At 45.3% G+C, this 14,540-nt stretch overlaps 1 protein-coding gene across 17 annotated transcripts in view; it reads right to left on the bottom strand.

Moving 5' to 3' along the window:
* Positions 1-14,540, bottom strand: part of LOC131104179 (microtubule-associated protein tau-like) — a 29,575-nt gene that overhangs the window by 2,508 nt on the left and 12,527 nt on the right. For 3 of the 17 annotated variants that reach the window (XM_058051078.1, XM_058051082.1, XM_058051079.1), the window contains 4 exons: positions 13,763-13,805; positions 9,595-9,766; positions 9,323-9,397; positions 3,901-6,689 (listed from right to left, as the gene is read on the bottom strand). In XM_058051078.1, the coding sequence (XP_057907061.1) occupies positions 4,885-6,689; positions 9,323-9,397; positions 9,595-9,766; positions 13,763-13,805 (2,095 nt within the window). In that variant the 3' untranslated portion in view covers positions 3,901-4,884. Of the gene's footprint in view, positions 1-676; positions 770-1,062; positions 1,156-1,239; positions 1,551-2,447; positions 2,505-2,636; positions 2,752-2,820; positions 2,998-3,155; positions 3,192-3,282; positions 3,336-3,785; positions 6,690-8,176; positions 8,402-9,322; positions 9,398-9,594; positions 9,767-13,762; positions 13,806-14,540 lie in introns of those variants that run through there. The other 14 variants (XM_058051080.1, XM_058051083.1, XM_058051086.1 and 11 more) reach the window with 14 other exon arrangements.

The following is a 14,540-nucleotide window of genomic DNA, read 5'->3' as shown; positions in this document are numbered from 1 at the left end:
GGTGGTTGGTGGGGGCTGGGGTGAAGCTAGAACTGCCGCTGCGCCATTGTACTGTATGCAATGCGTCACAGGTTCATGAGTAAACATGACTTAGCGTACAGTAATCCCTCGCCACCCTGCGCTTCGAAGGTCATAGCTTCACTCTATTACAGTTTAGAAATATAGCCAATAATAAATCATGCTGTTTCATGGTTGAATAACACCTATAGTACGTAAAAAAAATACATATTTAAGCACATCTTATATATTTTGGCCTACATGGCACCAGACTTGATTGCTAGAACAACAGGCTTTTGTTGCAGGTTTGTATGATCCAACAACTAGGCACAACAGTCCCAACATGGTTGACTGTTTTGGCCATAACCTGCTCCAAACTAAAACTCTTCTGTCCTCTCTAGCACCGCAGCACATTTACAGCAACACACAGAGGCACAAGTTTTATTTTGCTTATTATGTCTACAATATTGGGTAATACGAGTGTAAAGGTGATATAGGGGTGCTATTTCATGCCTAGTGTGCTCTAACAATTCTAACAATAATAAAAACGTATTTAGAAAACATCCAATTTAAAAGTAAAGAAATCAACTTATTGCTGGCAGGTCAGGGACCAATTAATCGCAATAAAGGAGGGATTACTGGATTTCTTGATTTTTTTTAATATGGTTGAGTCACTCACGTTCCCTCCGCCTGGGGCATGCTGGAGCTTGTTTAGGGAGCCACATTTAGCCTGAACGTGGCTGAAGTCCAGTTTAACGCTCGGAATCATGACCTGGGAATGACAAGGATTTGTGTGTTTTAGACACAGATGGTGCAAACAGGGGCCACTCAAGGTTGAGGGTTCTCTTCCAGAGAAGCCCCTCTAATCCAGTGGAAGTGCCCCCGGTTGTAAAACCTGAACCCCCTTAGCCAGAGCGTATTTCAGCTCATTTAAACCACAACGTGAGCTGTAACAGATGCTTGTCCAATGTTCTATCTAATGTTGTATATCCAACAGAGACAAAAGGAGGATGGGAAGACCCCAAATAAAAGGAGACAAGGAAGAGACTTTTGTGGCGTACGTACATTGCCTCCTTTGGGCGTGTGCTTCAGATTATCCTTAGAGCCGCACTTAGATTGAACATGACTGAAGTCCAGCTTCTCGGTTAAAATTTGCACCTAAATCAGAGAGAAGGTATGTGTGCCTTTGTACATTTACTATATGCGACATGTATTTACAGTAAATGGTATTAGTATTATTACCTGTCCGCCTTTGGGTTGGTGTTTAATGTTAGCAGTGGATCCGATCTTGGACTTTACATTCTTGAGGTCAGGCAGAGGCTGGTTCAGAACCTTCAGCTGCCGCTGGGCGGAGGATGGCGACTTGGGCGGGGTCCGGATGATTGCCACTTTCTTCTCTTGGAGAACGCTGAAGGACTTGGGCGTGTGGCTACCGGGCGTGCGCGAGCCAGGTGTGCGGCAGGAGTAGCTGGGCGGGGTGCCGGGCGTGACGGCGGTGGATCCGGGGGTGGAGGTGCCACTGCGGGCCGACCAGGAACGTGTTGAGTCGGTGCCTGACAAGAAATGTGTCACAGTATTACAGGAGAGACTGTGTGTGACGTTTCATTTGATGGTGGTAAGGACTGGGAGGTGTTCCCCGAGGCCTTCTATGGGTTGGACGTGCCCTGAACACCTCCCCAGGGATGCATGCAGGAGGCATCCGAACCAGATCTGGCTTCTCTCAATGGGGAGGAGTTGCGGTTCCACTCCGAGTCTCTCCTGGATGACAGTTCTTCTCACCTTATCTCTAAGGGAGAGACCAGCCACCCTGCGGAGAAAACTCATCTCGGCCGCTTGTACCTGCTATCTTGTCCTTTCGGTCACCATAAATACATTTCATTTCCTTTTTAGCTCAAACAAATGTTGGCAATTTCAGTTGAATACAAGGCATGAAAATTTATTTTTTGTACGGAAAAAATATAAAACCCTGACACTAAAATCTGAAATGTAATCGAACCAAACACTGAATTTTCTGTGATTTTTTCATGAATCATACGCTATAACATACACCGGTGTGTCTTACATCCAGGACATTGTGGCCGCATGTGCTAAACAAGAATACGGCAGGCCAAAGAAACCAAAGAAAATCAATGTTCTGCGGGACTACGAGGATTGTTTTCGCTGCTTCGTCCCTTGTCTTCCCCTTTTTCCTCGTCACTACTTTGGAACAAATGCGACATATCGGTTCGTCTGTGAAATATTCCCACAATGGGGCTGTTGCGTTGACCTTAGAAACTATTGCTTCTGTGCCTTATTCATGTCAGCATGAACTCTCTCAGGAGGCTAATTTGTTTCTAATTGTTCGATGAATGGATTATCGTGACAGGCCTACATAAACACCGTGTGTGTGCTTGTCTACTTGTCAGTGGATGTTACTGAGGGGGTTAGGAGGATGCCAACAGGAGCTCTACCTGCCATACTCGGGCCCCTCCCAGACCTGCTGTCGGCTTTGGCCTCGGTGCTGATGGCTTGAAGTGATGCAAAATGAAGAGGAAGGCGGGTTGGGGGTGGGGGCAGTGAGATGGTTAAAAATGACGAGTGATCACTGGAGGCGTGAAAATGGGATGACTGCATGAAGGTTGATTTGGCACGCGGCTTACACGTGGGCCTGCAGGGGCCACTCTCTTCCTGTTCGGCAGCGGGGAGGTGGCGCGTCAGAGACTTGGATGGCCTCGGGAGAGACGACCTCTTCTCCGGGCTGCGGTACGCTCGCTCCTGAATGGAAGCACAGGTAGATGAGTCCGTCATATGTTCCCTGCACCTCATTCACTGTACCTTCTCTACCTGTGTGTTTGGTGGAGGGGGAGGGCGGGAGCATGCAGAGGTGGGGCGAGCCTCACCGAGCACCGCCTCCACCTGGGGGCTCCGTTTAAGACTACAGGCAGAGCTGGGACGGGGTATTTGCTGATTGGACCCCAAGTGCTGCACTGCCATCTTTAACAGAACAGGCCGGGTGGGGCTCTTGGTGATGAAGGGGGGGGGCATGCCACGAACATGGTGATGTAACAGAGAGACCAATGGATAAATTATGACATGAGATGGGGTGTAGAGATCCTGAAATGAGTCTATTGGTGGTTTCACAGAATACAGATGCTTATGGAAGAATAAACCATACTTACAGATTTTCTCTGATGAGACAAATGCAAGGACAGAGGCTGGCATGCAAGACAGAACGAAAAAGACAAATGCAAGCGTGCAGAAAAAATGTTTTCATGCAATACACAGCCAAAAAAGGCAGCAACTTACGGCTGGTCTCTCCCTGGACTGGTGGACACTTAAAGGCTGGGAGCTTTCTATGCCTGCAGAGACCAAGAAAATCTGCTGTAATGGTCAACATCAAGCACCAGGGGGAGCAATTTGGGAATGCAGGTTGTCAAAGTCAGCAGCTCAGGATCAACACTGCCACCAGTCTCCTCACACAACAGCAAAACAAGTGAAATAGCCGGAAAGAAAGAAAAAAACAACAACTATCGCTCAACATAGCCACAGTATGACGCAGAAGGTGTGAACTTTTGAACAAAAAGCTAAACAATAAAAGACGAAAGGCCTTTTCCAACAGGATGAGCAGCCCATGATGTTTGCCAGCCACAGTGCGCCTGCTTAGAGTCACCAATAGATAGAGAGCAGTCATCTGCAACACTGGAATAACGCTTTCTTTAGGCTTCATATACCTGAGCCTATTTACATCAATTCCACTGCTATTTACTGGCGCTCTCTCTATCCAGGGTGCTGAGATCCCACTGACAAGTGTTCACCTGTGGCTTTGCGTCTAGCAGAGCCGTGAAGCAGAGCAGGCCGAGGATGTTTGGCCACACCCTTTCGACTCTGGAGGGCTGAGACCTTATGAAGGTCCGCCCTCCGCATGACACCTACTAGCAGAGAGGAGAGACAAGATTAACCACAACTGAAACTTACACTGCAATGCGCACCGCCGCGGCGTCATTGATGCAAATACAGAACATCAAAATGAACTGTAACCTTTTTTCTTCTTCATCTCCTCTTTTGGATGTTTTCGTGACACCTTACTTCCTCTGCCAGGTGCCCGTTTATTGGGTGTGTCCACCCCGGGTACACCCTGGGTTGGAGGAAGGGCTCCCATTTGCTTTGTCATGATAGTTTTGTCATCATCTGCAGCAGAGAGGCGTCAAAAAAGGAACCAATTCTCCACAAACAAATATAGTGGAACCTCTCAAGGTGAACGCCCTGAGCATGGTTGTTCAGTTCAGAATGCCAAAAACAAATGTTCCTTACTATTATGATTATTATTACCAGAAGTTGCATAAAAACTATATGAGGGAGTCTCATAGTGGCGCATCAGCATGCATATTTATGCTAGTAATATCACCAGTGCCTTTTCAATTTCTTGTTTACATATTAGGATAGAAAGAAAGGATAGAGTGTTAACCTTGTGTTCCAGCATCACTCTCTCACGATTTCTTAATAACATACTGTATTAATTAGTAAATCATGTTTTTTTGTTAAATTAGGCCTATTCTTTGTCAAATTCGCAAAAGCTACGTCTTTGTGGCTAAATGAAGCATTTTCAAGCATAAACATGGCTAAATAGACTATAAGGCATTCAGGAGACACATTCAAAGATGTGGTGATGATATGCGCAATTCTGTTCGGTGACACACACAATCGCCAGACTTCATCGGCTTTTATTTCATCACCCACGGAAAGCTGAAACTCCCACTTCCTGTCCGCCTACTGGTGATAGGAGTGTAAAGGTGACTATGGGGTGTTATGTTATGTCGACAGGCTTCTAATAAGGGTAACAAAAACGTATTGAGGAGGTCATGAATAGGTTTCCAATTATGAAAATATTCCATTCATAAATAAGAAACCCTACTTTGACGGAAACTCACGGTGGCGTATGTCACCAATGAACAATATAAAAGAGAGATTACCGTATTTACATTTAGATGAATCGACTGATTCAAAAACAGGGTCTCCAAACAAGTTGTGTTCTACCTTAGAGGTTCCACTCCATGTCACAAGATGTGAATGATGAGTACCTTTTGAATATATCCAACTACAGTCTGAGACGTCCACAGTAGCGTCCTCATAAACGGCTGAACTGGTGGCGTCCACCTTTTGACCTAGACTGACAGATCTGTTGTCCTCCATGCCTGCCTTCTTCTCCTCTCTCACTTCAACATCAACATCTGGACCAACCATCGCCTCCTCATTGCCCGGCGGTTGCTGAGGCGGGGATGGGCTGGCCGAATCAGGCTGCCCAGTGCTGCTCCTGTCCACTTTCAGCATCCCTGGGTCAGCCGGATCCACTTTGGGGATCATATGTATGTCAGCATCGTCCATTATCTCTCGTGGCTCTTCAGCAATCTCAATATCGTCATCCTCTTCCACTTGTGTTGGAGGTATAATTATGATGGGAGAGGGTAATTGTGGCTTAGGAGTGTCTTCCTGTAAGTAGAATGTACACTTCCCATCTGAGGGCTTTAGGGCTTTGGGGATCTCTTCCTTTTCTCTTCTTCTTGATCTTGCAGTCGTCTTGTGATCACCTGGTAATTTCTTGTCTTTTGTTTTCGGTCGTCTATTAACCTCACTAGACTTGCTTTTTGCTTCAATCTCATCTGAGACATCCTTTGTCTTCTCTCCAGTTGACGGCGTTCCTTGTGAGGTAAGGTCTGGGTTTCTGGGTGGGGTTTCTGGGTGACTTCCAGTTTCTGTAGACATAAATATGAAGGACATATCTGGTGGGACAGGAGAGGCCTCTCTTGAGGAGTCTCTCTCAATATCTACTTCTGGAATTGGTTGGATTTTCATATCAGCAGGTAGACCGCTCTGCAATCGAAGTTCAATCAATCTGTCTTTTGGAGTGGTCATTGGGATTCTTAAGCGATCAGGTTTAATTCCAGTGGTCACGGCCCTTTCAAGTATCTTGGCCCCTGGAGGTACTTTTCCATGGTTACACTCTTCATGACCCGGTTGACATTTTTGACCACCTTCAACTTCAGAAGCTCCAAGCATCAGGAAACTAGGAGAAGAGGCGTCTCCTGGACTGGGCTTGTCGTCAGGAGAAGGCATTGGTCCGGAGTACTCAGTTACAGAGTACCCCAAGCCCTGCTTGCGTCTTTGGTCACCCACCAGGCTTGAAGTTCCAAGGGTGAGCTCGGCCAAAGATCTACCGACCAGAGCAGCCACGTTGGTGGGCACCGACTTCCGTCTTACGCTGCCAAGCTCCCTCTTCTGCAGGGATGTGTGAGGGAGGACGCCTGCAAGGTCCAATGGCTCCCAGGAGGTTCCTGATTGCTGAGAACCGTGCTGATCAGAATGGAGGTGGTGGAGGATGTCTTTCTCTGCTAAGGTTATGATGATGTCAGTTGAAGGCAACACGGGGGAACATCTCTCCTCAGACGCATCCAAATCTTTGGCGACTGGACACAAGCTTTCGGAAAAGGTTCTTGAGTTCTGTCCTATTGCTTTTGCAATGCCGTGCGGAACTGCTCCTCCACTTATCTCCGTTTCTGACGCTGCGCCAAACTCAAAGTAGGTTTTTGATGCTTTCATAAAAGTATCACATGCGGCCTTTAATTCAGCACCAACGTCTGGAATGGACTGGGTTGCCTCTTCTGCCTCCTGTCTTGCAGACTCACAAGACTCCATTCCAACATTTTCTTCTGGCTGTGCTGCGAGTTTGGAGGACACTGTGCAGTTTGGTGCTGAGTCATGTTAACTAAATGCGGCATCCATTAAAGCTGAGCAACAACAGCCAAGCCAAGGCCTTGTGCACACAGAAACAGCAGCTATCCAAACACTCTGCAGTGCACCAATGAAGTTGCACGTGCACAGCTGCAATGAAGGTATGAATTTGCGTGATGTTAGATGACAGGAAGTACTGTGCACACATATTATTGATGTACAATAGTCAGCCTGAGAGCAATTACTTGATTGCATTTACGGGACATGATCCAGCCTTTAAAAACAATATATGATATATACTATATATTATTACAATATGTATTATATATACACTGTATTTTCTCATCCTGCAGCATTGCTTCCGCTGTGCATCCTGACTTTGATGCCATGATGTTAACGTCAAGACCCGTGAGAGGGTGTTTGCGACAACTACATGCTTCTGCATCCATTCAGTGATGTGGGATGAGATTGGGAGCTTGGTGAACTTGCTTGTCGGCCTGGCTCGCTATTATGTTATGTTCATCTAGCTTATTCAGTCTCCCAGGCATGTGCTTTCTGCTCATGTGGAACAGTTAAGATGCTATGTTTACATATCGGACACCTACTCAGCCTGTTGTTCTTTGTACTATTGTGTAGTTGAATAACTTGGCGTTGCAGATTACTTGTCTGTTCGTGGTCTTTAATTTGGTGAAATACATTTCTAAATAAATGCGATTGTCCAGTGTGACTTATATATGCCCCCAACCCCTCTCTTCATGGCAAATTTGTTTCCTGGTGCGACTGCAAAATCTCATTCTACAATGATTCTGTCAATATTCACTCCTGTCTTTATTTAGTCATTACTGAATAGGCTAAGCATGTTGCTTACCATATGTAAATGAGGTAACCATGATAAATAAACTCACTTCTCAATACGGTCCATCCCAGTTTTACCCCACTACAACCACTTTAATGAACATATAGTGCTTGCAATAGGACTAGATTGTGTACGCCTACCTATACAATATCCTATAAGTCAGGTTTGAAGGCTCACAGTGCGATCATTGTATCAATAGGAAGATGCAATCACCAAAGACAAATGCAATTCAAAGTCAGAACCAGAGAAAACATTCAATACTGGTTCTGAAACGGAACCAAAGGAAAGTCGCTGCACCAAGATACGCTGCGCAAACACCAACTGCAGTGTGTCAAGCGAAAACTGCATTTACAATGCAGCTGGCAACACACCCAATACAGCCATGGTCAATTTTGACAATGTCTTGCAACGAAGGTTCACGTCAAAGCAAATGGAGTTGTGGAAATGCACAAAATAATGCCAATAAACGAAGCGTTAGGATGTAAGAGCAGCAAAGTTGCAGGGAGCAGAAAAAATACGCACAGGAAAATAAAAACCCCACGCGCACACACACACACACACACACACACACTCATACAGGAGGAATCGGCCTGGTGCAAAGTGCACCCTCACACACACCTTTCTGTGATGGACTGTGATGACTTCCTCCATTGAGCACCTCAGGTGTTTGGGCTTGCTCGCAGCCCAAAGCCTGCGGTTCTGTTACCAAATCTGCCTGCTCTAAGAGTGGAGAGCCCGGATGCTCACATGTCACTTCCTCCTGGCAAACGGCAACTTCCTCTTCCTCCTCCTCATCCTGCTGATGCTCCTCCGCAGAGAGAGCACTGACAGGCTCGACTTTATCTTCTCAAACAAGGGAAGTGGGGCAGGTGGGTGAGACATGGAGGGAACTGGAATTACATGGGTGCACAAGACATTTTAGCCACTGATGGAGACGCATGCGATGCAATGGACACACTTTGAGACGACTAGTGGATCATAAACAAATTGCTTAATAAATTCTTTTTACTGAAAAAATTAACAATAAAAAGAGTGCCAGTTGTGTCATTACACTAGCAGGGGTCGACTGGCATCCTTTGCCCATTTTGCCGTGCATGCGGCCTCTTGCACAAAATGGGCTCTGCACACATGTACAGTATGTACAGATGTTCAGCACTGATGACAACGCAAAAGTCAACCTTTGAGGCAGTGATATGGTATTATAGTATTTCTATGAAAAAGCATTGGGGCCACATTGAGAAAAAAAATTGACATTTCGAAGATAAAGTCGTAACTTTACGAGAATAAAGTTGTAAATTCATGTTACAGACATTGTTGGAGACATCTATGGCGAAGGGGACTTATGTGACCTTTGGCCTTGGGCATGTGTAGGGGGCGGGGCAAGGAAGGCAGGAGTGCGAGTGCCACATGCGGGAGAAGGGCTACACATGCTAATCAGTTTATTTTGCTGCCACATTATAAATAAAAGAACTGTGAGACGACTGGGTAGCAGACGCTGTGTGATGTATATGGGTGATTGCGTGACACATACAACACACAAATCTGACGAATCTCTGAATGAGATGAATTACTCCAAGTAATGGAACATCTCAGGGTTTGACGTTGTGCGAAGAACATGTCAAACCCTGCGACTTGAGGGTCAAAGATAAGAGGAAAGAGGAGAAGAAGCTGATATATTCCGAGTTCAGTTATGCTTCAGAAACCATTCACGCGACCATGCGGATGCTCTCAGCGGCGCTAAAAGTGTGCATTGGAGGGGTGTACCTTGTGCCGCTGGCCCGATCTGCTCAGCGGACGGAGAGGGAGGAGGGGAGGGAGGCAAATTGTCTGAGTCATCCACTGTGAAGGGAGAGAGAGGCACACGTACCCGGTAGACAAGAAATGGGTGGAAGGAAGGAAATGAAAAGGCAGTGTATCCTAATATTGTCTAGGATTCCATCAGCGGGTGATGTGGACACTTACATCATGGACGGTACAGGACCAACCAAGCGCATTCAGCCACAGACAAAACTCAATCACCAGTCACAAACACGTACCTGTTGTCCCGGGGTGTGCGGCTGCACCGCCATGGTATCCGTTCTCCCGGTAGCTGTAGGCGGAGTAGCCGTTCTCGCCGTTCTCTTGGCCGTTGGAGGCCCAGTGCTCCTCTGGCTGCCGACCATCTGCCATGGCTGCCTGGCTGCTGGGACACCGGGGGGAATGGCTCACCTGCAAGATGAGGGGAATACCTGTGATGCACACGCGAGAGCGCTCGCACTATTGTGTCAAACTGTGCAGTGTAAAAAGTCGCCACCAGAGGGCGCAAGCCACCACACCGCTCACTGAGTCAGGCTTCTTTGTCTCAGCTGTTATGTGCTGACAAAACACAGGACTTCTTTTAATTGCTTCAATCTCGCAAAAAATATGCAATTCATGCAATTATATTCCAAACCTTTAACCTAAAAACAAGCACTCCTCTCATATCCTATAACGACTGATAGGGAGGCTGTTGTCATGGCAACTAGAGGTCCTCCAGAGGTCCAGCAGATGCCTTTGACAGCCTCTATCTGTCCAGGCACGAGGGGCACTAAACACACCGCAACATAAATGCAACCTCCTCTACATTTGCACCCCTCCCCCACAGGACATTAAAAAAGCAATTCTTACGGCATAATTATCTCATACAAGCCATACAAGCACAGGATGACATTAGCAGGGTGACCTCCTGTGTCTGGAAGGCGAAATATGAATGGGATTAAAAAAGTCAGATAATTATGAAAATTATGTTTTGGGAAAAAATTCCAATATTTTTAGGAATAAACTCCAAATATTATGAAAATAAAGTCATAGTATTGCACAAAAATGTACCAAAATGATTTATGAAGAAAGTAAAAAACAGCAAAAATGGGGGACAAAATAGCAAGAGTGAAGATGATACTCAGTTGGCTTTTTCACCTACAGTATATGACAAAGCTATTTTTTCCTAAAATATACACAGTACACCTACATAGTATATCTACAGGTGTTGGTTTGAGATGTCTGAATGGAATGATGAAGATAGAAAACAAAAGGCGGAGGAAGACACGGGGACAAACAGTCTGACATCGGGATCCCTGCTGTTACCATGGAAGGAAACAGGCGATCCTGAGCCATCATGTCCCTGCTTCTAATGCGACCTGACCTCGAGTTAAAACATCATCATGCTCAAGATAGGTGCCCTTCTTTGGGCCCTGCATGCCCCCCCCCCCCCCCCCTCCCCTGCCCCGCTGTGCTCAACCTTACCTCCCTGCCTCAGCAACATCCCTCCTGGCTGCCGCCCCTGCCCCGTCACATGCCTAATCCGACTCACCTCGGTCCCCCCTCAACTCCACCCAGATCTGGGTCAGTCATCATGCCTCCACAAAGTGATGCTGACATTGGAATGTCACCATCCATTTAGCAGGGATCTCTGGCAGGGTGGCACACTAGGCCAACCTTGCTCTAATCCTGTGTGTGTGGGTGTGTGCGCATGTGTCCAACTAAACCAGCTTGGTCTCATTTCAGGTGTGCTTTGTCACGGTTCGGCATGCGGGTGTTGCGATGCGACCCCAGGATGCAGAGATGAAGCGAATGGTGCAGGTAAAAGCTTAGCTTTTATTTTAGCAAATAGGCGACTGCAGCACTGGCATACGACACGCAAAAAACATACAACACTTGGCAACGAACGAAGAACAAACAACAATGCACCAACGAAAGACAAACGCACCCGGCTCTACTAAATAAGACAATCAAATTAGAAGCAGGTGCGCGTAGAAGGGAAAGTAAAAGTGACGGGACACAGGGCAGACCAACACAGGAAAAACTACAAAATAAGTAAAACTTAAATAAAATAAAAATAAAATAAAAACTAAATAAAACTACGTGAAACACAAAAACTGTCACACAGGAGGCGATGCAGATTGTGACATGCTTCCTTCACTTATTTTTTTAGGGGGTCAGTGGGTTCTAACTAGCGGCAGACCAGGTGGATTCAGACTAATTACCATAATGAAGGCCATATGTGGGCATTGAAATTAGACAATAGAGTGATGAAGTGATGACAACCACTTATAAAAGACACCTAACCGCAAGTCTCTGATCTATTCCAGTGTTCTAGCCCAACTGTGTGTTTATTTGGCATAAGAGATTTGCTGCAACAGGTCAATCTGGCATACCTTGGCTCGCATCATTAATTCGATCCAGGAGGGCCGACTATAACCAAAACAGACGCTAACCGAATCAACCCTCCCCCCCAAAATAATGTAAATACAATTCATAAGTTCCACAAAGCCAAAAATGCTAACACGAAACATGTTTTTATAGTTTTACAATTTAGGTTTGACATGCAGGAATGGGTTCATTCAGCTCTGTTGTTGAAGTGGACGGTGATGAAGAACTGGCACTGTGTGCCAGTTACTGTATACTGTAATGTCATTGTCGTTATGGTAGCACTATTCAATGTAAAACCTTTTCTACATTATCTTGGGATGGAAAAGTCACTCCGAGTAGTGTAGTAGAAGTAAGTGACATTGCATATTATAATTCTTACTAATTCTTACTAATATTTTTAGAAGGTTTTAAAAAAAATCCAAATGAGACATTAAAATTGTCATAAAAATCCAATGGATTGGTGTCTCGGCACTGATTGATTCCGACTGCTGCTCCTTCCTGGTAGTCGTGGGCCCCACCCTCACTGATGTCACTGTTCCCATGGTGATGTGCACACCCTCCCGTGGCAGTCAGGAGAGGACGCTGGCTACAGAGAGTGGTCTTGACCACGTTATGGATACTAAAATAGGTCAGTGGAGCCTCCAGGCCTCTTTGTGGAAACAAATGGGAGCCAATCTATTCTAATCCATCAAGATACACGGATAGCTGGTCCGATCTTTAGGCTGGCTGGTGATGCATTTCTGGTTGTGCGTGTCGTGGGTCGTTAGCCATCGTCTATGGAAGGGCGCACCCTTCCACACAGCAACATTATTTCTGTCCTAATTACATTTTACAGATGATATTGAAGTTAAAGCACATGTTAGCAGCGTCTGAGCAAAGAACTGCTTTTCAGCTTTGGGATGTAGGTGAAGAAGCCTATTATGGGGGTGTCATGAGAGACACCAAGGAGAGCTACTTTTTAACTAAGTGAAAGTGGCCAAGAACTGCTCATTTTTGTAACATTTATTTTCATCGCTTACTTCAAGCCAGACACAGCCAGAACATGAACAAAATGCTCACCTTTTCTATTTCACAATGCATTTATTTCTAGTTATTAATTTTCAATTATTCATTGAAAACCTGAAAAGCAGGTTTATCCACCTCTGCTGGGCCCCTCCAGCCGCATCCACTGCTTTCGGAAGCGCAGATGCAGCCAACTCCCTCTTTATACCATTAAAAAGATGTTGCTTTTCATCATAATATTACTTTATTCACGATAAATTATGACTTTTTCTCATTGAATTACAAACTCTTTTTCTCTTAATATTTTCACCTTTTTCTTGTAAAATGACAGCTGATTTTCCCCATTTCTGCTGTTGTTTTTTTCTGGTTCAATGTTATTTTTAGAATGGCCCGTGGCCAATTAAGAAACAGCCATGTCTTTGGATTCTATGTCTGGGAGCAAACACATTGTTAGTATGCTACTTCTAGACAAAAACAGAACAATTCAGCCACTCGCACGCACTTTCCTGTTGTTCAGCGACAGACATCAGATTGGAGGAAAGTCCACTCTGTGCTGTCATGTTCTCCAAGCATGCCCCCCCCCATCCCTTCTTCCTGTCTCCATGAATGGCAGCACTAATCATCTGGCAGCCACTTAGATGTGAGTCATGGGAAAAGTGAGTGTGAAATGTCATGAATCCAAGTAGTGCAACGTATACCGTGTGGCGGTGTGCCAGACTTCAACCCCCCCTTCTGCTACAGACGCTGGTTCTGACCAAAATAACTTCAATTACTACAAAGTGCCAGGAGAGCTTGTGCGGACGTTTACGAGACTTGCAGACTTCTGTGTGTGCTGTTTTTAGCCGTTACAGAAAGATCCTAATGGAGAACAGATGCATTCCCATGACAACAAATACAGCAGGGCATCCCCTCATGACAACGTGTCGCAAAGTGGGACATTGCGACACACTAACACACTTTTGAAACCACCAAAAGCTGTTATGAACACCTCCTGCTGTCGCTTGGAACCTGTTATGTTAATTGGAGTGTGCTTACCAGACTTGAAGGGCTGCCTGTACGGACGGTGTCGTCGGACCGTCTGTTGGAAAGAAGAGAAGGTGCATGTTAGGAAAACGACATGCTTCTGGTTTTCCTGCTTTTTCTGCTGTGACTTGTGTCCAATAATATCACAGTTAGAGAATGGGAAACCTTACCTTCTAAATGCATTTGATATGTTATTAGAGCTCTTTAGACATGAAATAACCCCTATAGTCACATTTACACTCTTCCTTAAACAAGTCTTATGTTTGTGTGCCTCACGGAACATTACAGTGACATTACTGAGACCTAGTGACCAGTGTAGAATACACGTCTTTGAATAGATTTATGCCTGAAAATGCTGAACTCATTCAATACCAAGGATGTATTTACATGTTTTTATAAACCCAAACGCCCTATCCCAAAGGTGTCTTTTACTTTTTTGAGAGGCAAAAAGAGGTGATGATACAACTTTACACTAATGGATGTCACCCTTAGAGCAGTTTTAAGCCATAAAAACAGCCACAAGGTGGCAGGAGTGCATTTCACAAGAGCTCGGAATGTGAATTTGAATGTAAAAAACCTATATGACAGCAAAGAGGAGGAAGTGGAAGGACCTTTCATGCATGGACACGCACACAGTTCAGTTACAGTTGCGAAAATTGGAATAGCTCACGGTGTTATATTTGTGAATACATTTACATATTTTGATGTAAAACAATCTTTTTTGTGTTGTTTAAGTTAAGTATAGTCGTTTAGATATTTGAGACACAAAAGCAAAATTAAAGTTATGCTC

Source organism: Doryrhamphus excisus, chromosome 16 (genome assembly GCF_030265055.1).
Source record: "Doryrhamphus excisus isolate RoL2022-K1 chromosome 16, RoL_Dexc_1.0, whole genome shotgun sequence".
NCBI classification, from domain to species: domain Eukaryota; kingdom Metazoa; phylum Chordata; class Actinopteri; order Syngnathiformes; family Syngnathidae; genus Doryrhamphus; species Doryrhamphus excisus.
This window is presented reverse-complemented; position numbering and strand designations above follow the sequence as displayed.